This window comes from Arachis stenosperma, chromosome 8 (assembly GCF_014773155.1).
Source record: "Arachis stenosperma cultivar V10309 chromosome 8, arast.V10309.gnm1.PFL2, whole genome shotgun sequence".
Classification (NCBI taxonomy): Eukaryota; Viridiplantae; Streptophyta; class Magnoliopsida; order Fabales; family Fabaceae; genus Arachis; species Arachis stenosperma.
Genome location: NC_080384.1, coordinates 43067206 through 43094981, shown reverse-complemented (window position 1 = coordinate 43094981; position 27776 = coordinate 43067206). Strand labels below are relative to the sequence as shown.

The 27776-nt window shown below is 31.7% G+C and overlaps 2 protein-coding genes across 2 annotated transcripts; one reads left to right on the top strand and one right to left on the bottom strand.

The window, feature by feature from the left end:
- The first annotated feature begins 12260 nt into the window (after positions 1-12260).
- LOC130943935 (uncharacterized) lies at positions 12261-13459 on the top strand. The gene has a single exon (XM_057872029.1). It carries the CDS (start codon positions 12536-12538, stop codon positions 13223-13225), a length of 690 nt encoding a protein of 229 aa, XP_057728012.1. The 5' UTR covers positions 12261-12535; the 3' UTR covers positions 13226-13459.
- Positions 13460-25444: 11985 nt separating this feature from the next.
- Positions 25445-27181, bottom strand: LOC130943387 (NADH dehydrogenase [ubiquinone] iron-sulfur protein 4, mitochondrial-like). Its single transcript, XM_057871239.1, has 5 exons — positions 26958-27181; positions 26771-26859; positions 26247-26376; positions 26017-26046; positions 25445-25790 (listed from the first exon to the last, which is right to left on the bottom strand). The coding sequence occupies exons 1-5, from the start codon at positions 27147-27149 to the stop codon at positions 25722-25724; spliced, it is 510 nt and encodes a 169-aa protein (XP_057727222.1). The 5' UTR covers positions 27150-27181; the 3' UTR covers positions 25445-25721.
- Positions 27182-27776: the final 595 nt, after the last annotated feature.

The window sequence follows — 27776 nt, the reverse complement described above, 5'->3', positions numbered from 1 at the left end:
ATAACATAACAAAATGATTAATAATATGTTATTTGACATTGTATCATTCTTATATTTTTAGTTTAATTTATGTTATGTATGCAATTAGGGTTATGTAAATTTTGAAATTTAATTTTGTTTGTTAGATTTTAATGATGACAATTGACAAGGGCGAGACGGATTAGGAGCCTTTTACTACCCCTGGTATGGGTGAAACGGGTTATACAGTTTATTGTAGTATCTGGGATGGGGTTGGTTAGAGCAAAAATCCGTTCCTACCTACTTCATTGTCACCCCTAAGTATAATTTGGTGAGAGCAATTCAATTTTTTTTTTTTTTTTTGCTATCATTTTTTTGCTACACGTGATAAGACTAAATTAACCGGTGTCTAGAATATGTTTGCACCGACATTGTCATTCATCTCCTTTCATTTTTTATCTGTAATCTTAATGAGTCTACTTTTAATTGCTGCCAATCAATTGTCTTTTCTTATAAGGGTTTTTATTTTCAATTTTCATAAGAAAAACTTTTTTCCCACTGAATTTCTGATATCATACTTTGCTGCTATTTTTTTAAAGTTTAATTATTCTACCGATCCTTATAGTTTCACCGAATTTTCAATGAGCTTCCTATACTTTTTTCTTTTCAATTAAGTCCCTATATCATGTGATTTTACGCGCGCATTATGTAAGTGAGTTATATTAGATTAGGATTAACTTGTTTGGATTTATTTACCAAAAAAAACTTGTATGTATAACAAAATTGTAAAAAATTATATAAAAATATTTTAAAAATAAATCTAATTTATTAGATAATGATACCTTTAAAAGTATTTTTATATTATTTTCTTATAAGAATATATAATACTTAATTAATTACTTGCCATAATATAATCATATGTTTGTTAATAAATTATTAAAGCAACTATTAAATATGTTTTTTAAAGTATCCAAGTTTTTTTATATAATAAAATATATTAAAAATATCTTTCTTATAATTTTCTAATAAGAATAAATAGGACTTATCTTAATTTTTATTTTTAATAAAAAGTTTTATTATATTAAAGTAAGTCTCAATAATAATAATAATAATAATAATAATAATAATAATAATAATAATAATAATTATAATTATTATTATAATAATTATAATTATTATTATTATTATTATTATTATTATTATTATTATTATTATTATGTTTTAAGAATATTATCAATATCATTTTCGTTTAGAATTATTTTTGTTTTCAACGTTTACATTTTATTTTAATTTTATTCATAATGTTTCATTTTAACATTTCAATAATCTCAATTATACTCTAAGTTTGATAATATTTGACGTGACAATTATATGTTAATGTGTCATTAACACGTCAGTCAGTGACATACATTACACAGTTGTATATACGTTAGTATTTCTGTTAATAATATTGGAAGTTTATCGTATGTTTTCTTGTACTTGAATAGAATATATTGTTCTATTTTTTTAATCATTTATATTTAATTTTTTAAATGTAAACGGCAGAAATTTAATATAATTTTTTTTTGTGAATCTATATCAAAAGTAGTGCACATTTTAAGTTTAAAAAATTGAATCCGTCTTGTTTGTCCAACTTTATTAAAAACTGACACTATATTTTAAACTTTTAGATAGTTAATGTTTAAAACCTTTATTAAACCATAAATTTAAAGATCTATATTAAAATGAATATTATAAAATAATATTATAAATAAAATATTTTAAAATATAAGAATTTAGCACATTTCTAAATTATATTCAAATATTATGAAAAAAGTTGTATAATTTAATAATAGATAATAATAAATTGAGTAAATATTAATTAAAAAATATTTTATTAAATAATAGTTGAATAATATTACAAATATAAATAGAATAATAAATATTTTATAATAAAAATTATTTTAAATAAATAATATATACATAAAAATATTAATTATTATGGTGTAAAATTATTTGTAAATAGTTTTTTTTAATATATGAGAATAAAAAATTAATTAAATATATATCTTAATTTGATATTAATACTTAATTTAATATCTTAATATCTTAATTTAATATAAAAGTGTGTATTTTTTATTTTATAAATTAATGATATAATAAATAATATAATATTAATATGTATGATGATTTTAAACATATAAAAATGTAACATTTATTTGTAACGCTCTGAACATGCAATGAAAATTTAGGGATGGCAATTGGGTTTGAATTCAACTTTAATTTTACTTTCGAGTTGAATTTATTATTAAAATTCAATCCTATTTTATTAGCAGGTTGATAACAATCCAATTCTAACCCTACATGCAATTAATTGGCGGATATCTAACCTTTACGAATTTTTATAAATATATTATATAATTTAATGAACATGCAAATTAAAAATTTAATACAAATACAAACAACTATTAGGAAATTATTTAATTTCCTAACTTATTTGTGGGCAATACATATATCAATTATAATCACAAATGATGTTATTTTAAATTAAATGACTTATATAATGATGATCTCATTTATTGTTATAAATGCTAATTGAATAAGTCATTGTTACTTTTAATTTGAAATTAAATGAGAATAAAACCGGATATTATCTTTTGTTCCTTAGATAATTATCTTTTTGGATTTTAGATATATTATCTTTTGGGCTTTAGATACTATTTTATTTGGGCTTAAGGGTTTAATGGGTGTCATGCTCAAATATAAATAGACCTTCAGGGTTTCGGTCCCCAATATACCAAAGCCGCCTTTGTTACTCTTTCCCCATCAAAAGAGTTGCAGTACAGCCTCATAGGAATACAGAAGGCTTTGGTTGAGGAAGATCGAAAGAACCACAAGATCCAAACTCTTCCGATCATAATTCATGTTTATGAATTCAGGTACGCTTCCGCACTATAATATTTTTGGTGATTCAATATGGATGATCTGGATTATTGAAATTAATTTATTCCAACAAGTGGTATCAGAGCCATCCTTAATTTAGTCATCAAAAATATCAGTATTTTTGTAATATTCTTTCGATCGATATATATATATATATTTATGTATGTGCGCGTTATATATATATATATATATATATATATATATATATATATATATATATATATATATATATATATATATATGGTACTGAGGCACGAGCACAAGGATTATTTTTTTTTAATGCAAATATTCTGTATTGCAATTCTTTATACACATACGTTTTCCATGGTTGTGCTACTGTGCATATATGTATGGCTCTATTAAGCCTTTTGGTGTGGGTTTAATATGATTGCGTGTATATATATATTATTGCCCGCGCATATATATATTTTACTGTATCTATTTTTTTTAATTTGATATGATAATTGATTTATCCTATTAATTTAGCATACAATTGATTAATAATTCTTTTGGGATATAAAGATTATTATGTATATATCACTTATGCGAATATTGATCTATTCAAAAGAAGATTTATATTTGGCCAAGTTATATGTACATATTAATAATATTTGAATAATAAAAAAAAGTATTTTTATTGTTACATAAGGAAATTAGTAACAATTTGGATTATTATACCCATCTATTATAAAGATTTGGTTTTAGAATAAATTGATTGAACATTATGCTGCCAAAGTAGCCTCTTTTGTGAAAATTAGTTTATTCAAAACATTAGGAATATGGTGATATGTAATTCATGCGAATATTGGTCGGCCCAAAGGAAGGTCTATATTTGGCCGAATTACATACACATATTGATAGTAAATACATATTTGGGTAACTAATTAAAGAATAAAGTAATACTTATTATTTATGCGAATAATAATCGGCCCAAAGGAAGTTTATTGTTTGGCCAAATAATAAGCATTGCACACTTTTGTTTATTTTCTATTAATTATGCGATCAATAATCGGCCCAAAGGAAGGTTATTGTTTGGCCAATTAATAGAAAATATATGCGGTAATAAATAGGTTGCGAAGTTTAAGTTTCCATGTGCGCATTAAGTCGGTCCAAAGAAAGGCTTAATGTGTGACAGGAATTTTGACAATATTTTATTACTGCAATGAGAGTATCACTTACAGTTAATTTTTCTATCAAAAGATTGAAAATTAATGTTGTGCTAGATATCTCAATATGGATTTTTTACCCATTAATTAACTAATATTTACTGCATGTTCTTTTGTTCTAATCCAGAAACTATGGCTTTAGCTATCAATGTTTCTGTGCAAATTAGCAGTATTCCTATGCTGAATGGTTCAAACTTTAAAGTTTGGAAGGATACCGTGGAGATTGTCCTCGGTTGTATGGACCTAGATATAGCTCTTCGAGAGGAGAAACCCGCTTCCACTCCGGAAAACCTCAATGAGGTTAAAATAGAGAAGTGGGAGAAATCCAATCGAATGAGCATTATGATCATGAAACGCTCAATTCCTGAGGCGTTTCGGGGCTCAATTACTAAGGATAAAAATGCCAAACAATTCCTAAAGGATGTTGAGAAATTCTTTACTAAGAAATTCAGTGCTCACATGGCTTTATCTTCTCAGTATAAAAGAAAGCGTGATATTACTGCAGATGTGCCTTCTCAGCAGAAAAAAGGCTAAGAAACAGGATCAGGTTTCAACCTGTTTCTTCTGTAAGAAGGTGGGACACATGAAGAAGGATTGTACCAAATATGCCACTTTGCGTGTAAAGAAGGGTATAATTCTTACTTTCGTTTGTTCTGAGGCTAGTTTAAGTTATGCACATGTTGATACTTGGTGGGTAGATTTTGCTGCTACTACTCACGTAAGTGTCACTATGCAGGGTTGCCTGTGGAGCCGACCGCCAAGTGATGCTGAAAGATACATCTACGTGGCAGACGGCAATATAGTTGCAGTCGAAGCTATAGGAACCTTTAGATTATGTTCCACGAGTAGATTTTACTTGGATTTATTAGAGACATTTTATGTACCGTCATTTAGACGAAATTTAGTTTCTGTTTCTCGTTTGGACAAATCAGGTTATTTTTGTTCATTCGGAGACAATAAAGTCAGTCTCTTTTATAATTCGAATAATATTTGCTCTGGTCATTTGGTGGATAATCTATATAGGCTTAACTTAAATTCCTATAATAATGAAATACTGCAAACGGGTACAAAACAAAAACTTAATGAGAATTCGGCATCATTATGGCACAAACGCCTAGGCCACATTTCTAAACAGAGAATTCAGAGGCTTGTGTCGGATGGAATTCTCGGACCCCTAAATTTGGCGGACTTTGAAGTCTGCATTGAGTGCATAAAGGGAAAAAGGACAAACGAAAGAAAATTAGGTGCCGAGAGAGCTAAAGATGTCTTAGAACTGATACACACCGATATATGTGGCCCATTCCCTACTGTATCTTGGAATGGACAACGGTACTTTATTACGTTCATAGATGATTGCTCTCGTTACGGGTATCTATATTTAATTCATGAAAAGTCCCAAGCCTTGGATGTTTTCAAGTCTTTCAAAGCTGAAGTTGAACTTCAACTTGGAAAGAAAATTAAAGCTGTCAAATCTGATCGTGGTGGTGAATACTACGGAAGATATGATGGTTCAGGTGAGCAACGTCCCGGACCTTTTGCTCTTTTCCTAGAGGAGTGTGGTATTGTTCCGCAATACACCATGCCAGACAAACCTAGCATGAATGGTGTTGCAGAGCGAAGGAACCGAACTCTTAAAGACATGGTGAGAAGTATGATTAGTCATTCTTCCTTGCCTGAATCACTCTGGGGAGAAGCCTTAAAGACCGCAGTATACATCCTTAATAGGGTGCCAAGCAAAGCAGTTAACAAAACCCCATATGAAATTTGGACTGGGAAAAGGCCTAGTATAAAGCATTTGCATATTTGGGGATGTCCAGCTGAGGCGCGACCTTATAGGCCGCATGAAAGAAAATTGGACTACAGGACAATTAGTTGCTACTTTGTTGGTTACGCTGAGCGTTCACGGGGGTACAAGTTTTATAATCCTGCATCAAGGTCTATTTTTGAGACGGAAAATGCGAGATTTCTTGAGGATGTTGAGTTTGGGGGGGAAGGAAATATTAGAAATGTTGCTTTTGATGAGGATTCTATAACTGACAATGATCAGGACCTTGTGCCTATTATTGTTCAAGATACAGTTATAGTACAAGAGCACAATGAGAATCCTGCTGTAAATCCAGCTACAGTACAAGAGAACAATGAGAATATTGTTGTTGCTCAAGATACTGCTACAGCACAGTAAAATAATGAGAATCCTTCTCAATCCCAATCCATACAGAAAGCTCAACAACCTCAAGAAGTGTCATTAAGGAGATCCAATAGAGAAAAGAGAAAATCCATCTATGATCTCAAACAAGCTTCCTGTTAAATGGTATCACAAGTTTAATCAAGTCATTACCTCATATGATTTTGAGGTAAAAATTATAGATGAATGTGTATACCGCAAGTTCAGTGGGAGTAAATATATCATTTTGGTCTTATATGTTGATGACATTCTACTTGCTAGTAACGGTATAGGCTTGTTGCATGAAACTAAGAAATTTCTATCAGACAAATTCGAAATGAAAGATTTTGGTGATGCCTCTTTTGTATTAAAAATCGAGATACTAAGAGATTGCTCTCAAGGTATTCTTGGATTATCACAAAAGAACTATATCGAAAAGATTTTAAGTAGATATGGCATGGAAAGTTGTAGACCAATGGACACACCCGTAACTAAAGGAGACAAGTTCAGTCTCAAACAATGCCCTGAAAATGATCTTGAGAGGACAGAAATGCATGATAAACCTTATGCATTGGCACTAGGGAATTTAATGTATGCTCAAGTCTACATACATCCCGATATATCATTTATAGTGGGAGTGTTGGGTAGATACTTGAGCAATCCAGGTATGGATCATTGGATAGCTGTTAAACGCGTAATGCGTTATCTAAAGAGAACAAAGGATTACATGCTCACTTATCGGAGATCAGAAAATTTGGAGATCATTGGGTATTCTGATTCTGATTTTGCGGGATGCCAAGATAGTAGACGCTCTACTTCAGGCTGTATCTTCACTTTGGCTGGAGGAGCTATTGCATGGAAGTCTAACAAACAGACTCTTGTAGCTTCCTCAACAATGGAGGCAGAATATGTTGCTTGCTTTGAGGCATCCAAACATGGCATATGGTTGCGAAACTTTGTCACTGAGCTTCGTATAGTAGATGACATTGAAAAGCCATTAAAGATATTCTGTGACAACAAGTCAGCAGTATTATACTCCAACAACAATAAGAGCTTGACAAAATCGAAGCATATAGACATCAAGTTCTTAGTTGTCAAGGAGAAAATTCAAGAAAAACAGATTTCCATAGAACATATAGGAACAGAGTATATGCTAGCGGACCCATTAACCAAGGGATTGATCCCTAAAGTCTTTCATGAGCACACTGTTCGGATGGGTGTCAATAGTTGTGATGCCTTGGTTTAGTGAGAGTTTATTTTATGCTATATGTTCTATGACAGATATTGAGTTATTTTTCTGCAGAATTAAGTTGATGGTTTATTTCATGTTATATGAAATGTTCATTTTGCAATATTTGTATTGTGTTTGATCTCAATAAAGTAGGACCAGCTGGAAATAGACATGCATGAGATCACTTGGCATGTAATTTCCATATTACTCATCCAAATTTGATCTATGTCGTTAAGTATATTAGGATGGTGATTGGCGTGGTTTAGTCACGGCATTTAATGTGATAAAAGCTGCGGTAGTTCCATATCTAATGTATGAGACGAACCAGATTGTTAAAGTAATGAAAGAAATAGCATTCAGATGCACGCATAAAGTTTATAAAATGTGATTATGTCAAGAAAGAATATATGTATAGCCCAAGTGGGAGATTGTTAGGAAATTATTTAATTTCCTAACTTATTTGTGGGCAATACATATATCAATTATAATCACAAATGATGCTATTTTAAATTAAATGACTTATATAATGATGATCTCATTTATTGTTATAAATGCTAATTGAATAAGTCATTGTTACTTTTGATTTGGAATTAAATGAGAATAAAACCGGATATTATCTTTTGTTCCTTAGATAATTATCTTTTTGGATTTTAGATATATTATCTTTTGGGCTTTAGATACTATTTTATTTGGGCTTAAGGGTTTAATGGGTGCCATGCTCAAATATAAATAGACCTTCAGGGTTTCGGTCCCCAATATACCAAAGCCGCCTTTGTTACTCTTTCCCCATCAAAAGAGTTGCAGTACAGCCTCCTAGGAATACAAAATGCTTTGGTTGAGGAAGATCGAAAGAACCACAAGATCCAAACTCTTCCGATCATAATTCATGTTTATGAATTCAGGTACGCTTCCGCACTATAATATTTTTTGTGATTCAATATGGATGATCTGGGTTATTGAAATTAATTTATTCCAACAACAACACAATCATCCCATAAACAATATAATTAACAATTAAATGTTCAATTTTACAAAAAAAAAAATTGTTTAAATTAATAATATAAATACGAATAAAATATTATGATATAATGTTGTATTTAATTTATATATCACTAGAATAAAATTAATTTTTATATAAATAAAATTGTTAAATTATTAATTGATGATCTTAACTCAATATTAAAAATTTTTTGTACTAAATAAGAGGTCTTTGATTCAATATCCACCTATAATATATTTTTATAACTGATACATATAATAAGTTGCGAATCCACTCCTACATAAAATGACTTACTATTAAAATTTTGTCATTATACTTAGACTGTTTTAATAATTTTATACCTATAATAAAAGTATTTTTTATTGAAAAAAATAAACATTGGTGGTACCCAACAATTATTAGTAGAATATTTTAGATGCAAATGTAACCATTAATTTCTATTTATTTGGATTTGCAAACAGCACCTAAGGCCTATTATTTCCAATTTTCTAAAGTCATTGTTCCACCTTTAGATGTTATATTCGCTGCGAGTCATGGATGGTGCTTTTAAACTAACATTTTTGTTAATTTACGCCAAAAAATTAGGGTTATTTTAATCTTTTTACACTAATTACAAAATAAATCTAAACTTAGTTATCTGTTCGTACAAAGAAATATTATGTTCCTGTGTGATAATTTTCCAATAATATTAATCTTTAAAGATATAATTGAATCATATTTGAAATTAAGGACAAAATTATAATAAATTAGACGTTAAGTATATTTTAAATTTTTTTAAAAATTTTAAAGATAAAAAATATATTTTATTATTTTAATTAATATATATATATTAAATTAAAAAATAAAATTAAATAAAAAGTTAGTTTTTTTTTTTTAAATTTCGTTAGGGAGCTAATAGGGTATCTGTATAATATGTACAATGAATTATTTATTTGGCCCAATAAAAATAAATAATAAAAATTATTCCACAGATTACTCTAAATTTAAAAATTCTCGTTTAGTTATTTCACATCAAATTTTAAATTTTAAATCTCCCAATTTTAAATTTCAAATTTTCAAAAATTCATTAATTATTTCAAAAACATAACCATCTAAAAATTCTAATTTACCAAAATATTTCACTCCAATACCCTATTTTTTTTCAATTGGTTGCCACTCCACCTTCATCAATAATCATCCCACTTTATCTTCGCTGCTTGACTTGCCACACGCCACTCATCCTTATTAAAAATAAAAATAATCATCCGCATACCTAATGAATTGAACATCTAACTTATTTTAATTATATATAACTAAACTCAATCCAATCAAAATAATCATTTATATAAAAATTAAAATAACCATTCGCATACCTTCTAAAATAATCATCCTAAATTGACCATTAAAATAGAAGAAGAAGAAAATGAATGAACAGAAAAAACAACCATGATCAAGCTCCCTTAACCAAGAGTTATTATTATTATTATTATTATTATTATTATTATTATTATTATTATTAGGGATTAGTTGGTGCTTTGACGAAGAAGAACAAGAGTTGTTAAAGTGATCTGGTTGTTGGTGCATGAAAAAGAAGTCATCATACCAAGTGCAGGAAGGAGAATCATGATCACTCATCTTACACATAATAGAAGTCACTCTATTCTTGAACACTCTACACACAACCCATCCTTTTTCGTGAGGAGTAGCAGCCACAGTTTGATTGGTTTCAAGACGATATTCATACATGATCCAGTTAGATGCGGATGCAGGGTGGGGATGCAGATGTGGCGGCGTCGGCTTCGATTGCAGGGTGGACAGCAACGCAAGGTGTGGATGCGGCAGCATGCACAGGTGGCGAGGTTCCGATTGCATCTGCACGGCATTAGCGGAGAACGACGATGGTGCTAATGGACGTTCGTAATGTGCACGTCGGCGTCGGCCAGAGCTATGCGTTATGGCGGCTGGTGTTCGTAACCGCACCGATGAGAGAGGATGGAGAAGGAGATTGGTTGGAGGTATTCGTAACTGTTTGTAATCTTTAGTTGTTTTGTATTTGAAATTGGAAATAATTTTGTAATTAATTAATTTAATTATCATTTAATATTAATTTCAAAAATACTCCCATTGTATACACTAATTACATTGGCTCCTCATACTTTCTCTTTTTTAAAAAAAAAATTTTGAAAATGTTGAGAATAAAAACATCCATAAAATTACTATAAAACTAAAAAATTACAAAATGCTATAGTATTGTACTTGATTTTTTACATTATTTTTGTTGGCATATTTTTTAATTTGGTAAATAAAGAACTAATTTGTCATATATCTAAACTTTATTTAAAGGTTTTGTCTCTCACCAATAGATTGCTATATGTATAAGATGAGATTTGAATCATTGACATTTATTTAAAGAAATTAGTAAACTAACTATTAAACAAACTCAAATTGGTTGATTTTTTACATAATTAAACTTAAAAAAAAGTAAGCATTATTAGACTACACCTAAATCTTCCTTTTTTTTTGTTTTGTGAGATGGATTTGAACATCTCCAGTTATAAGTATTACATTACAAATTCACTAGCATTACAATATTACATACTCACACACCCAATATTTTTAAGGAGATTTTGTCTATCACTTAGTATTGCTAAAGTTTGAATCCAAGTATAGTATTCTAAGAGGCATGCTTCCGACCAAACAAAAAAAGAAACATGTTAATATGTTATCTCAATTAGATCTTAACTATATTCTTTTTAAGTCAAATTACGTAAGAGGGAGGTTCAAAACCAAAACCTCCCATTCGGAGAGAGGACATATGCCATTTGAGCGATGTATACCTAAATCTTTAGGTGAAAATTCAGGTGCAATCGATTTTACGTAAAGTTAATAGCTGAGAGCCGTTAGATGAAAATTTAGTCAAACCATTTAACGGCTCTCAGTTATTAATTTTACAGACTGCACATGAGTTTTTACCAAATCTTTAACGTAGTTGTTCAAACACGCCGCGTCCAATCTGAATCCCGAAAGTAGTGTCCTTCTGAATTATTGGTGGGTCAATAGGAGATCAAAGGGAAACCAATCTCCAATCTGGAAGGGACCATCGGAAAGTTGAATTCCAAGTCCAAAAAAAAAAAAAAGTTGAATTGAAGGCTTCAAAGTGTTTGGCGAATATAAAGCAAATCAAGATTAGTGCATGGCCCTTTCTTACCGAGTAAGTAATGGTTTACAAAACTGTGACAGGTACAAGTGATTTCCAACTACACCAACTACCATGCACTCCAGTAAGATATTGCCACATTACCAAAGCAACCTTTATTGTGCTTTCTTTTCAATCATTAGTAGGTGAAGTGATTGAGTCTAAGATGCATTATTTGTGGTTACATTTTTTAATTTAAAGGTAAAATAAAGTTGAGTTAGTTGTAAAAGAAAAGCTATGTGTATATCACTCTTCTATTTCTTCTTCTTCTTTTTTTTTTTTTTGAATGTGTACTATCACTATCTTATACACCATAACCAGTTCTCTCTCCTCTAATCAAAATATAAAAGAAAATAAATTTGAGACTCCACGTTTTATCTTAAAACTTTGCCATTGTTACTTTTGAGTAGTCTTGAACAAATTCTAAAATGAGACTAACACCTGTCCGCAATAATGGCATGCATCTCTTTAAGGGAGGAAACCCCACAAAAAAAAAAAAAAATCAAACATTACTTTTTCCTAGTGGACGAAAACCTGATTTGTCTTTGCTTAATATGAGGAATATAATGCTAATATAGTTTAGTGCGCATTATATTATAAGGACCCAAATGACTGAAAGAGAGTATATCATTAAAGAGATAAAAAGATAAGGATTAAATTGAACATATCTATATATAAAAGGAAGGGCATCCCTCATGAAACGTAGCTAAAGAAAATACTTCATATAGTAACAATGAGAGCTTTACTTCCTCTACGATTTTTTTCCATGATTTCAAACCTTGAAGCTGCTGCAGTTTCTTATATAGCTGCAGTACATATATCCTGTGTCTTCAGATGACTAGCTTGTTCTGTGGCACACTAAATTGTATTCAATACAAAAAAATTAGGGTTTAAGATTTAATCTTTTTGCCCTCAAACTATGGGTTCACTCAAGCACCGAAAAGGGAAGTTCCACACAATCCTGAAACATCACCATCTCCGGACAATCGCAACATTGTTCCATTACGCAGAGTTTTGTGTCGTTTTGGTCTTGATTTTCAGGTTATCGATCAAACTTCCAATGGCTCTCAAAAACTCGAGCGAGTATTTAGGTGGCTTCGTAGTTACCCCTCGCTTTGTTTTCTTGCTCGGAAACTTCATAATCGTCGCACTATTCGTCCAATCTGGTCATTTCTCAAGTAACGGTTCCTCTACACAAAGTTCAGAAACTGTTCTTTATGAGGAGTTCATCCAAAAATGTAGTAGTTATAAAAACAAAGAAATTCAAGAAAGAACAGAGAGCATCAAACATAATCAGAATGTTGATGCAAAGCGGGTTAGCTTAAGGTGTAACGAAATCCATGGTGAGAAGATAACAAAAACGGTTATTTGTTTGGAGGAAAAGAAGGAGTACAGAAGGTGTCGATCAGATATTTTGAGGCACGTGGAGAGAGAGGAACCGCGTCACGTGCTGTATAGGTGTGAGTCGGTGAAGAACAGAGGAAACGTTGGAATTTCCGGTTCGTATCCTGAGGATGGAATGAGTAACGACGAGTTTCGACGCACTATAGAGGCTTTTATTGCTCGCCAACAGAGACTCAGAAGACAAGAACAATGCGTCATAGCTTAGAATTCAGAAAAGTCTTAGTTCTATGTTTTGAAGCTTGCAAATTGAAGTGGAGATTATACCTGTAATTGCTTCTGTTTTACCTTTCTTTTAATGAAAAATGTAAATGAAGGTTAAAAATGTGAGTATAGACTTTATAGTTTTGATTTGAAAATGGTGAAACCGTTTTACATCCACCTAACCCAATTGTATCACATAGTAGAAACTATATATGCTCGTCAATAATATTAAGCTTGGAACTCATGTGTAGTCGTGCTCATGTGAAATTGATATTTAAAAATTATTAGATAATTTTATAAATTTAATTAATTTATCATTTAAGATGTTAGGTAGTCAAAAAATAATTATAATATAAAAATTTTCATTCACTTGATAAGTAAAACATACATTTTTTTATCACTTATTCTTTTTATCCCTTACCATTTTACTGTATGTTTGGAGTCATCAATAATGTTCTTTCCAAAATCAATTTCAATTTCTCTCAAATTAAATTCCTAACATCTCTCAATCACATTATTATCTATTAAAATGCAATAATTCTCTACAAAAATTATGAAAGTGAAATTAAAAATTTTTTAACAACTTCTACCGTATAACTTATATTTTACAAATACACTATTAAAAAATAAAAAATAAAATATACACAAAAATTAAAAAATAAATTTTTAAAAATAATTATTAACTCGTCATATTAAAATCAATAAATAAACATACATATGAATATTAAATAAAAATATTAAAATAAAATCATGATCTATTAATGTACATATGAGATAATTTGAATAATACAATAAGATGTATAGTTTAAAATTTGATAATATTAATTATAAAAATTTATTAATTATAGACATCATCATATGTATGAATTATGAATATTATGAGTATAAAATTATAGATGTTATTAATATAAAATTATACATGTTATGTGTATAAATTTATCAATTGAATAAATTAATTTAAGAATTTGACATTTTTTTAAATTCAATTATGATAAAATTTAAAAACATCGGTGTTAACTTTATAGTTACTTATGCAATCATTAAAAAATGATGTGTATGGATGTAATATCTAATAAACATGAATTTAATGTTTAGATGTTAGTTGTACGTAATTATGGATGTTATGTATATGAACGTACGAATGTTATCTGTAAGAACTTCGCTAGTACAATATAATTATAAATGCACATAGAAATACACAAAAAAATTAAATCAGTTTATTACCATACCTCATCAAAACTAGTGTGGTTTTTCATATTCTCAAAAATTGGTTGACTGACAACAACTTTATTGAGTGAGTCCGTCTGTTGTTCAAATTCTTCAGCATCTTCTACCATAGGTACCGTATTAATGTTGAATTTAAGTGTCATACTATTTGCAATGATAAATATGACTTCTTGTAAAATTTCTTAGCCTATTCTAATTGTGCTTGCAATGATATTAGAGTTGTGAATTTTGAATGAAAATAATTGAATTAACGAAAACAAAATTATATTAAGGTAGTTTTCAGGCTTTGTATCTCCATTAAATGATGATAAATGAATTAACAAAAATAAAAAATCAATTACAATTAATTTATTTAATACAATTTATCGTTACCGTTCTTTATAATTATTATTAGTCTTTATTGTATTATTAAATCAAATTATAAAAAAATATTAAGTATTGATTACAAAAATGTCTAGTAATAAAAAATATGATATTATAATTAATATCATTAATAAATGGGATTGATAAGAATATGATAAATGGATTAATAGAAGAGTAAGATAAAAAATAAAGCTGTTTTTAAGCTATATAAATAAAATAAATTATAAAAAATTTTGACTAATTATGACTAAAAATTGTTTATTATCAATTTTTTTCTAATTTTTAACTATAAACTTCACGTAAACATAATTAGATATAAGTCTTTGTCTAATATTAAACTCAATCACTCTCTATTTTACTGTTCAATTTTTTGTTAAGATACATTGTGTAGAAATGATTGAATTGGACTCATGATGTACTTTTATAGATTTTACCATAAACCTAATTGGTTATTACTTACGAAAATTAACAATTAAAATCATACTAACTCAAAAAATTCTCCATTTGAATAAAAAATTGTTTACGAGTGTTAGGTGAAAATACTATTATATAAACAAAAGATATTCAAATTGTGCAAACTTTATATCCACACATCCATGATGAATAAAGCTTTCTAATTGTCCATGCTTCAAGCTTTTCTATGTTGTCTAACTTTAGAAAGAAAGGTTGAACTAAGGCTGCTCTGTTTACCAAAATAGGTCTATATTAAGGTTTCAAGCTTTAAACAATAGGGTTGATAATTCTAATAACCTAGCCCTAATTGATTAGGCCATTGTCGCAGATTTTGTCAATTACGGGTACCAAATGTTAGGTTGTTTGGCACTCAAGTAATGCCTAAAAATCTGAACCAATTGCTAGTTCAGCCCTTAATATTCAATACTAGTCTCACAAACAATTTCATTCTATCCACTAACTTGTTCATCAAAGTTTACAAACCTAGTTTCTAGTAATCAAACATGAGCATCATCATTAAAATAGAAAGTTAGCAACCATTGAATCCTCAATTCAGTCCATATAGTCCTCATGCAATCATCATATACATCACATGCATTCAAAAAAATCTAAGCACGCGTTATTAAGTAAATCCTACTCGTTGGTGGGATAAATATGAACTTTGTTGATGAAGAAGGTGGTGGCTCGGGTGTGCCACAACCACGAAAGCTGCAACAACTCCTCTCCCTCCTTCACTACAGGAGAAGCGCTCCTTAGCAGCGCCTAATTTCCAGCGTCTCCCCAAACCGTTGCAGATTGATGGAGGACCTGCGGTTTTTGTAGCGAATTCTGTGTTCGTCAAAGACCGGACTCCATAGCTGTGATTTTGTGCCTCAAACGCAGCAAATCACATAAAGCTCAGAGTGACAAAACAACCGAAAATTGGAGGAAGCCAGATCCAATTTCCCTCGTTTACGTGCGAACCCAAAAGGGGGCAAAGGCGCCAATCACCAGGTCCAAGACTCACTCCCGCGGTATACATTCCTTCTATCAGCTGCAGCCGCCACATCGTTCTGGGTCACAGATCTGATGAAGTTGCTGCATATATCATGCATGCGAAAGGAGGGTGGATACACACGTCCGTTGTTCGTTCCTCCGCCGTGCACGTCCCGGTGTCCTCGCGAGGTTTTCCGACCGCCCCGGTGTCGTCATCCTCAACCTTCCTCCCATACCCTGTTGTGCGCCGCTCGACCGCACCCTCTCCTCGCTTTCAGGTTCACTCTCTCCCCCTTTTCTTGCTCTTCCAATTTCATGTGTTAGCCTAGTACCTTTGTTTGAATTGAATAATTTTACCCAATTTGTTTCAAATTTGTTTACCCATCAGTTTTCAATTTGGTCCCTAATCTGGTTCGAACCTTAGTCCCAATTCGGTCCCTAATTTATTTTCAATTTAATTGTTCCCAATTCTTTGCTGAAAATATATGGATGATAATGGCTGCAATGTGAAGATGGATGTTAGGTTAGTTGTATAGTTTGATTTGCTACTCAAAACCACCCAAAGCCATGTGATTAGTACCAATTATCCAAGAACAGTCACAGGTTTTCCTTCTATGGTATGTCAATGGAGCAGGAAACCAAGTAAAAAAAATTTACTAGAAAAGATACAAGCAAAAATAAAATAGAACATAATAGTTATAAAATAGAGTTCAGTTTTCTCTTTTTTTTCCCCTGCTAATTGTGTTTTTCGTCACATGAAACTGTTAGATACAACCATGATTGGGTTGAAAGAATTCTTAAAATGCATCAGATTTGCAATGAGCTATATCTAAATATTATCTAATATCTAAGATCATGTGTGCTCTTTGTTAATATTTGTAGCAAAATTTTATCATGGCTAAGTTCATGTATGCAAGTGTGTTTTTATTTTAAGTAGTGTGACTCTGAATTGTGTCTACATAAGTATAATTCTGGCTGTGAATTGAGTATTTTTTGCTACTATTTTTATCTTAACATATAACATTATTTAAATCACTATAATCTCTTTGGTTCTGGATACAGATCATCAGCTATGTCCGTAATTGATGATTATCTTGCACTTTTAAAAGCTTAGGATTGCTTGCATAATTGTCAAGGATGATTTGTGAATATAAGATCCTTTTTTCTTATCCATTTTACTACTTACATTTCCCTTCCTCATGTCTCAGTATATAAGAATGCTGAATGCTGTATTGTTGCAGTCGGAACGACAGGGACGTCCAATTAGTAGGGGGGTTGTTTGTCTTAACGCACAAACGATCTAATGGATCCTATCTCCATGATGCAGCCCAGCCTATTAGTGTAAGTAACGTGTTGGAAATCGCTATGTTGTTTCTCATAGGTCTTGTTTGTTAAAATTGTGTTTAAAGTATGTTTGGTTAGCAATTAGCTAATAAATGCTTTTGTTCACTTATCAAATTGTGTAGGAAAGAATTGCGAAAATTGACCAACATGATGAATCATCTAGGTTGTTGTCTCAGAATGATTCACTTGCTCAAACTCTTGGAAAGGAGCACCCAGGTAGAGTGCGTGGCATGGAAATCGGACCGACTACTAGTCAAGTGTTCGATTCGAATTCAGCTCAACCAAGCATTGGAACTCAAAGGGAGGAGACCCAAAGGGTGTTGCTTGAACTACAAGTAGAGCTGGCGGCTGAAAAATTAAAAACGAAGGCAATGGAGGATGAAGTAGTAGCCGAGAAGACGAGAAGGCAGGCAATGGAGAGTGCTCTGATATGTCTAGTTCGAGGGCAAGGTGGGGAACTACCACTAAACGTGGCTGCATGGATGAATTCATTAGAGGGACAGAGTAGAGAATAGATATAAGGATTTGAAATTTATTCCTTAAGTTAAATTATACACTTTTTTATTGTTGATTATGCAACTCTTAGTAAGGAATACACTTTATTGATATTTGGATTTAATGAATAATTTTATCAATTTTGATTTTTATTCGTTCACCCATCAATTTATTCATTCAGTTAAAAAAAATTAAGTTTTCTAATATCAGAAAAACTTTTAAAAATAGCAAAAAAAAAATACGGTAATTAAAAGAGCGCTGATTGCCGATGCAAAATACAGTCATTTTGCGGCCATTTAGACGGAACAATAGCGGTGGATATCAAATTGCCGAAGATAAATTTAAATTTTTAGAAAAATCGGATAATGGCGGTTCACAGAATACATTTATAAAAACACAACGGTCAATAGAACAGCAGCGATTCAAAACCGCCAGAAAATGCATTCGAAATTCTTGTTGGCAAACCGCCGCTAAATCAATCAACGCCAATCAAGTGGTTTTCCAGCGGTTCAACAAAACCGCTGCAAAATCAAATGTCCACGTCCTATACAGCAACGGTTTTTGAACCGTTGGTAATTCGTTTCGCGGTGGTTAGAAACCGCCTTTAGTCCTCTTGCAAACCGCTATATATAGATAAAAAAAAGCAAAAGATGCATTGCACTCACACTAAACCCAAAACTCTTAAATATAGTAAAACATATATCACCGAATGGAAACTTTTAAAATAGGGACAAGATTATGATTTTTTTTTCTCGAAAACATTAAAATGACAGAAACCTCAAGCATCTTTATCAAATTTATAAATCTATTTCAAGCATTACTCTAATGGGTTCATGATACTTATGTAAGGCACCCTAAAATGAATTAGTTGTAACAATAAAAACATTAAAAATGAATAATCAATAAGTACCGGTAGAACAATTACACTAAAAAAAAATTACAAAGTAAATAGACTTGGATTTTTGTTTTGTTTCTTTCTCTTCAATTTCAGGTCTATCAGCTTTCAGTTTTTTACTTATTTCAGCAGTTCGGACTGTCGCTAACTCTATTACAGATTTAATGGTGGCGACTTTATTGGCAGCTTGCTATGTAGTCATAGTTTATTGCATAAACAGAACTTGTCGGAATTGCATCTGTTGCATTGTCACAGTTTGCTGCATCATCAAAGGAAGAGATGATGAAGCAAGGGAAGATAGATAGATTGAAAATAGTATCTACATAAATACAAACATTCTTATAATAACTAACTAACTTCTGAATTCTATTTTTAAGTTAATTTCATACTCATTTGTCATGTGGTGCCATAAAACTTAAAAATGTTCATGTCCTCGTCTTTGTGTCACTTTATACCTATATCTCATTTTCTATTAGAGCTTTATGCCATATGTGAATACAAATTATACCTCTAAACTATTCACGAAGATGGATTGAAAAATATAGTGAATTCTTGTCCCACCAAATTGCTCGGAAGTGGACATCTCTTCGTTCTTTCCATCCACCATGGAGAAAAATGTTGTTTTCAACAAGGAAATAAAATATTGATAAGATTGAAGGAGCTAAGAGATATGAAGGTTGAAAAAAAAGATAAAAAGTCAATCAGTAGAGAAGCATGGCAACAATGTCAATGCTGGGTGTTTATATTTCTAGGTTCCACAACCATCATTTTGCTTCTTCCAACTTAAATGCTGCCACAATTTCTTCTTGGAAGCTTGTGGTGGCTGTTCTCAGCAACAAGAACAAGATGAAGGTCCCTTTTGAGCTAAAGCAGGGGCAGTCTCGTATCTTCCACGAGCTTCCTTCTGGGCTAAGCATAAAGGTGATTGTACAGAAATTAACAACAACTAATATAAAATTGATATTTTTGTCAAAATTAACAACAACTAATATAAAATTACAGAAATCAAACCAAGTTATATTAATTACAAAAATCACAACAATGCTTTAATAATTAAAATCACAAAAATCACAGAAAGGGAGTTACCAGAAGGGAGAGGCTGATGATGGCGATGAAGCGCAAAGATGGTGCGCGAGCGCAATTTGGTGCGAGACGGTGACGACCGATGACACGAAGAGCGACGGCAACCTTGATTGTGAGACCGGAGAGGAGAGAGGGAGAGAGCTTCAGTGCGACGCTACGGTGAGAGATGAGAGAGACCCCTCTCTAGAGAGAGAGAAAGAGAGATACGAAGTGGAGAGAAGAACACGAAAAAACTTGAGAAGATGAAGAGAGTTTCTGAAACTCAGATGAAAGAACAATTTTTTATTTTTTTTTGTTTCTCGGATATATTTTTGTTTTGTTGTTTAACTTATTTGAAAATATAATATTAGGATTAGTTAAATTTTAAAATTTGATTGATTTAAAAGGATATTTTTGTCTAATCGAATAAATTAAGGATGTCTAAAACTTTTGTAAAATTAAATAAAAAAATCATTTTTATTTTTATTTAATTAAAAGGGAGTTTTAGTAAAAGTAGTAATATAATATATATTTTTTTAAAAAAAAATTAGATGCTGATGTGGAAAATAAATTCTACATGACTTGTTATTATTTGTCCATATTGTAAACGTATCAGTATGTATAAATTTATCATCGTAACGAAGCAAACACCTTATTAAAATTATGTGGCTACGAACACAACTAAAAGAAAAAGTACAGGGAAACAACTCCTCTATAAGTCAACATAAGCCAACTCTATTATAATTTAAATTTTATAAATAAATAAAAATTTAAAAATCAAAATTCAAAATTCAAAAAAATTCTTTCTGCATTTATCTTAATCACATTTATAATACACAATAAAAACAATCCATAAAAAACTTAATCCATTTCCATTTATTTAGAAACAGTCAAATCTCTCCTTCCACAAACCCGTCGTCTCCACACATTTTTTACTCCATCGCCCATCGACCACCGTTGCGTCTTTCGTTGCCGTCCTTCTTTCGTCGACGCCGTCGCCCACCGTCCCGACGCATCTGCACCGTCGTGGCCCCCATCTGTTGTGACGCAGCCACCGCCGGTCCCCCATTCGCAATGCGCGATCAACTACTCTGATCTTAGGCGACTCCTCCACTCGTGATGCACGGCTTCCGTGGCTTCCTCCTCGCAACACACCACCACGAGTCTTCTACCGTCCAAGATGTCGTCGCCGGTCACCCTACGACTCTTCTTCTTCTTCTCTTCTATTTGGTTTTGAATGACTCTTTTAACTAGTTTTTTACGTTTCTTTTTCCTAAATTTCGAATGATTCTTTTTCCTATATTTTGTATGTTTTTTTTGTAGGATTTAGATTATTTTTTTCTTATGTTTTGTATGTTTTTTTTCCTTAAGATTTAGATGATTCTTCTTATGTTTTGGTGTTTTTTTTTTTTTTTGGAATTGGGACATTTTTTTAAAGAGAAATTAGGATTTGCGTAATAAATGATAAAAGATGAATTAGAATAAAAAGAGGCAATTAATAATCATTAATTTTGTATTTTTTAAAAAATAAAATTTAAATAATTAATAATTAATGACATTTAGTTAGTATAGAGTGTAGTTTAAATATGCTATACCCTCTTGATTTTGTAGCAGAATTGCAACTAAAATTAAGCATATAATAGAAAAGAAATAATTAAATAATTAAGTCCAACTTATATCAAATTGAACTTATTTATCTTTGGGAAATGCTACTATGCTAGTGGAATATACTTATTCTTAATTTAAAGAAATGAATTCTAAATTTAACTAAAATCGTCTTTCCTGGAATTTCGGGATTTTAGGCGGTGACAAAGAGGGTGAAAGGAGCTGTGGGCTCCTTGTTGGCGGCAATGGTGATGTGGCAGTGGCGATGTGAAGTGTCTTAATGATAAAATCATAAAATGGAACCAAGATAGCAAAACAGAGCCATAGCTGGCAGTGGGAAGGGTTCGCCTGTTCGGGGTGGTGGCGTGGCGGCGACAGCAAAACGGTGCTGGCCTCACAGAGTGACAAAATTAAAGAAGGGAAATGGAAGAAAGATCTATGGCAAGTTGGAGTAAAGAATGTTAGGAGTGTTTTTCTGGTAGTGAAGGAAAGTTGCTTCTATGGGAATGGTCTTATGTGTAATCTTTACAAAATTATTTAGCAACAGATTAAAAATGCCAAGAGAATTGTTTTTATATGCAATCTAGACCTACCACGTTTCTGGAGCAGTTTCTCTGTGTAGCGCTTATAATATTGTTCAGACAATATTCAAAAGAAGTGTTGCCTAATATAAATACGAGCACTACGGTTGCTAAAGCGTTGCTTATGTATCTAAGGTAGTGTTTGTTTTCCGAAATTAAAACTGATACTGGGAACTGAACTCAGTATATTTGGTGATTAAAGATTAAAATTAAAATTTTAATTTCAGTACCTAAGAAAATGAAAAAGAGCGGATTGAAAATTCTAAGACTAGAAACTTAAACTTTAATAACGTATATTCTTTTTTAAAAATGTTTTTATTTAACTTTTCAAATTTCATATCTACTCTTTAATCTTTATATTTATTTTAAACCAAATATAATCTTAGATGGGTTTGCTACACATACAAGTAAAAAAGGCTTACAAGCCTTACAAGTTAGCCCAACTCAATAATTTGTCTACGCGTATTAACTCCCTTTGAATGGAGCGTCAACGCACGCGCGTCATTCAAACGGTTACTCTTCGGAATAATCGCTCGTCATGGCTAACTCTTCCTCTTCTCCTTCAAAGAAAACACAAACCACAAAGTTTCGAGCAACATTCCAAACTGAAGAGACATTTGAACTCGTCGCGAATAATAGTAGAAACCATCAACAAAATATTATTCAAGGTACGTTATTGTTTTACTCATCTTGTACATTTTTCACATTTCTGTTTCTGATTTCGAAATCGAAGAACTATGTTTTACTGTTCTTCTATGTTCTTCTAGGTTTTATTGATCTTCTTGTTCTAAATCTCATATCACTGTTTTTACTATTCTTGTTATTCTAAGTTTTACTCTTCTTGTAAGTTCCTCTAGGTTTCACTGTTCTTCAAAGTGGTTCTAGGTTTTACTGTTCTTCTTGTTCTAGTTCTTCTCGTAACTGATTTTTCGCTGTATATTGCTTAATTTATTGGGTGTATATGGAGTAATTTGTATGGGTGTATATGGTTGATTGTTGGGTGTATATGGCGTAATGTGTTGGGTGTATATGGTTGATTGTTGGGTGTATACGACGTAATTTATTGGGTGTATATTCCTGAACCCATATCATGTAATATAATCAACTGTTGCAACTGTTCTAATATTGCTTGTCCTTAGGTGTATATTGCTTGACATTGTAATATTGCTAGAGCTTGTATATTTATCGTTGTTTGAGTCAATTGAACATCATTTTGAACTGATCTCATTAAATACTTATAAAATCGGTTTGCGTGTATGTGGTTGATTTATGGGTGTATCTGACTGATATTTATGGGTGTATTTTTTATTGCAGTAAAAATGGAAGGCAAAAACCAAGTTGAAAAAAATGTAAGAACAAATATATGTCTTCGATCAAATCAGTTTTTCATAATAGAAATATATCTAACTCTAATTTTGCTTTGTTTACAGCAAATCAAGGACCTAAAGTGTGCAACCTATCTGTTGAGTGAGAAATTCAGAAATATGAGCGAGGAGAAGTGATGCAATAAGACTGTCCAGGCCATCCTCATTGTTATTGAGTCCATTTTGTCAGATAGATTCTAATGATATTGTCACTGATTAATGTAATTGTTATATACTCTTATAAGAAATTGAACATATGGTGTAAATATATTTGATTCAATTATAAGTAAATTTTTTTTCCATAATTAAACTCTCTCTGGTGTATTCAAAATGTCTGATTTACAGGTACTATAATATGAAGTGGTGATCCAGATAGATTGGAACCCATATATGACGGTCTGCATAGAGATCTGCATAATACACCCAAACGCAGACTATAAATACACCCGATAAAAAATTAAATTTACACCTCTGTTGCGAATTTTAACAAGTCATTTTTGTTTACAAGTCTTACAAGTTGGGCCTAACACGCGCGTTACAGAAGAAGATGGGTCTAATACGCGCGTTACAGAAGAAGAAGAAGAAGAAGAAGAAGAAGAAGAAGAAGAAGCGTGAATATAAATGACTTGTATGGAAAAGCGTTCTCTCTTTGCCTTCGATCTCCTTCTGTTTTTTTCGATTTTCATGGTTTCTGAAATCAAGCTTTGAAATTGTTTTGAAGATGATGGAACTTCAGAAATGCACCCGAACGATTACAAAAATACACCCAAATGATTATAGAAATACATCCAAAGGATTACAGAAATACACCCAAACCGTTACAGAAATAAACCAAACGATTACAGAAATACACCCAAAGGATTACAGAAATACACCCAAAGGATTTAAGAAATACACCCAATATAGGGAGAGACGGTATATTTCTTCTTGAAATCAATACACCCAAAGAATTATAGAAATACACCCAAACAGTTACAGAAATAAACCAAACGATTACAGAAATACACCCAAAGGATTACAGAAATACACCCAAAGAATTATAGAAATACACCCAAAGAATTTAAGAAATACACCCAAAATTCGTTGAAGTACACCTTATGCATAATTCAGAACTCTCTCTCTCTTTCCTCCTCATCTTCTGCTGCTGCTTCTTCTTCTTCAAAAACGATTTCAGAACTTGATGTCAAAAAATAATGGAAACCGAGAATAACGAAGAAAGAAAACAAAGAGAAAAGCATGTAAATGAAGAAGAAGAACAGGAAGAGGAAGAAGAACGTGTAGCAAGAAGAAGAAGAAGAAGGAGAAAGAGAAGGCAAGAAACGTACCTTGAATAATGTTTCTTCATTTTTTCTGGTGATTTTGATGAAGGAGAAAGAGAAAACGAAAAGAGGAGAAGAAATTTCAATAAAAAAATAGGGAGGAAGAGAAGAAAAAGAGACACAGAGAAAGAAGAAGAAGAAGAAGAGGAGGAGGAGGAAGAGGAAGAGGAAGCACGGAGAAAGAAGAAGAAGAAAAAGAGGCACAAAAAAAAAACGTGAAACGCGTGAATATAGCGCGTGTATGTGACGTAAGAGTTGCAGCACGTTTTGGTGGATTAGGCGTTAATGAATTTGTAATAATTACAAGCCCTAATCACTTGTATACTGAGCTTTTCTCATCTTAGATATAACGCAATCCAATACCTTTTATACTAAACACAATATAAAGACTTAATTTAATCACAGTCTCTTGATCTTAGTCTCCCTCCCAAACTCAGCCTAGAGTATGGATTTTCTAGCGTTGCATTAAAAAGCTTAAAATATAGACTAAAACAAGAGTTAGAAAACCCTAGGATTAGACCTTTTCGAAACAACTACTTTTAGAAAGCTTAAATTTTTAATGCTGCATGGGGGGAATATCTTTTCAGTTGGAGCTGCCACACAAGTCTGACTCTCCCAACTTGTAACGCTTCAAATGAAATTTAGTATTAACTAGAGCTCCTCATACGGTATATCCGTATATGTATCTGTATAAACTGTGAGTTTAATGTTTTTGTTTACATGGCCGTGTGCTATATTATTGGACATCACTAATTACCCAACCTATTTACTATGTAACAATAACATAACAGATACTCGTGTAATCGTGTGAAAGAGGCTAATAAGCATGCCCATCGTCAGTTTTGTCTGGTCCCTTCCATTTGAAGTTATCTGCGTAAGATTTAGGCTGCAAGCAATAAAACCGGAACAAGAAAGTTTAGATTATGGGGTTAAATTTAATAAATCATAGAGGCAAACAATACACATATCTGGTACTCCTAATCCAATTTAAAACAAAATTTTATGGGGGCATATGCCCAACCTCTTGCATGTGGATCCTTCACTGAATAATTGGCTCATTTGAACACGGAAATAATTTCAACTCAAATTACTATATGAAAGAGCATAGTTACCTTTAAAAGGGGAGTGTGACGTTTTTTAACCTGAAAAGAAAGAAAAATAAATTGAATTTATTTTTTAGATTAACGTAATAAGCCTGAAATTGTCTAAAGTAACTTGTAAAATTAATACACATATATATTGACACTGGCCTCTCCTCCTATCTATCATCTTCAATGAAATTAAAATAAAATGATTGAATTAAAAAACCAAGAGAGAAGCAAACAGTGTTCTATGGTGATACCGTATAGTCCCAACCGTGTTTTTCAGCAAAAGCCCTGGCAGCAGCTTCGCTATCAAAGCTGAGAGCTGCCTCACCGACATAAGAGTAAGGATCACCGGTTGAAGTCCAACCCATCAACGGATTTTCCCACCTAATATTTTTTTTACATCAGAATGGTTTCTCATAAACAACCTCACTTCATATATATAAAAACATACACAGATAGTGACAACTTTCAACGTTCTACTTCAGCTAGGCAGGTCTTTCAACACTGTAACTAGATGAATTAATCAAAGAGTGGATACAACAATGAGCAAGTCAAATAGTTTCAAACTTGGAATCTCCAGAGAAACAGAATTGATTGTCCTAGTGCAGATATGTTATGGCGAGTTCCAAACTTGATGAGAATTGGTAGAAACTCGGGTGCAATTAGATGATTGTTAGATGATTTGACAAATTTGATTAATTTATAATCTATCGATTATCAGCATCAACTTCACGTGAAAACAACTAAACGGGAGTTTCAACTTAAAAAAAAAACATACTTTTGCGTAGATAAGAAATCCATTTTCCATTTTCCAACTTTGCCTGAGCCTTGCTGGGATGCGGTCCTTGCAGGGGAATAAATGACGACCTGTAAGTACAAAAATCCCGGAAGTTGAATCATACTTGATAACAATAAATGAAAAGAAAAAAAAGAAGTAAAGGGCAATAACAGCATTATTAGCATACCCTTCTCCTTAGATGTTGTTCTGGAATACCGGATATCATTCCAACCTCCCCTGGCTTCACTTCCACCAATGCGTCTGACTCTATGTTAGAGCTCAAGCATCTACTCCACCCTCTATAACCGTCACAACCACTTCTTCCAACCACCCTTCGTATTCCCGGTAGCATATTCCCTGCCATTTCACGCCCAACCATCAACCAACGGCTTTTCTCTCCGTAATCGTTTTTGTAACTGCTTTACACTGTTTTGATGCTAAAGGAACCAACTCGACAACTTCCAGAGGGTTCCCAATTCATCACCTACTGGCCCATATGTCATATTACTGTAGGTATTCACGTTGTGAGCTGGGCTAGAATTTGGGCCATGGCCGTTTATAATTTGAACTGGGCTATAATTTTGGGCTATTATATATGTAGAGTAATTACCAAATCAGTTCCAAGGATTTTATTTTAAGGAACGTTGGGATTGATTTGTACTTTAATTTTTCTTGAGGACTAAAATGTCCGTTTTTAAAATTTTTGGGGACTGATCTGGGTAATCACTCTACCGGAAAATAAACTGAAGACTGATTTGACTGCCGAAGTAAAATATTAGGGATTAATGTGTGTATTAATTTTTCTTAGGGAATAAAATGTCCAATTTTAAAATCCTTAAGCATTGATTTAAGTAATTACTCATATATGTATTATGTTTGTAATTAAATAAGTGTTAAGATAATTAAGTTGGGAGAGTTTAGTAGTTAACTCACTAATTTATTTAAATAAATATTAAAAATTTAAATTTTACTTTGTGTACATACCAATTTATTAGCTAACAATAAA

Excerpts from the sequence above, each read along its gene's own strand:
- LOC130943935 (XM_057872029.1), top strand. The coding sequence starts at position 12,536 with ATGGGTTCACTCAAGCACCGAAAAGGGAAGTTCCACACAATCCTGAAA.
- LOC130943387 (XM_057871239.1), bottom strand. The coding sequence starts at position 27,149 with ATGGTTGGGCGTGAAATGGCAGGGAATATGCTACCGGGAATACGAAGG. Across the intron at positions 26,860-26,957 it reads AACAACATCTAAGGAGAAGG|GTCGTCATTTATTCCCCTGC; the intron begins GTATGCTAATAA and ends TTGTACTTACAG. Across the intron at positions 26,377-26,770 it reads GATTTCTTATCTACGCAAAA|GTGGGAAAATCCGTTGATGG; the intron begins GTATGTTTTTTT and ends AAAAAATATTAG.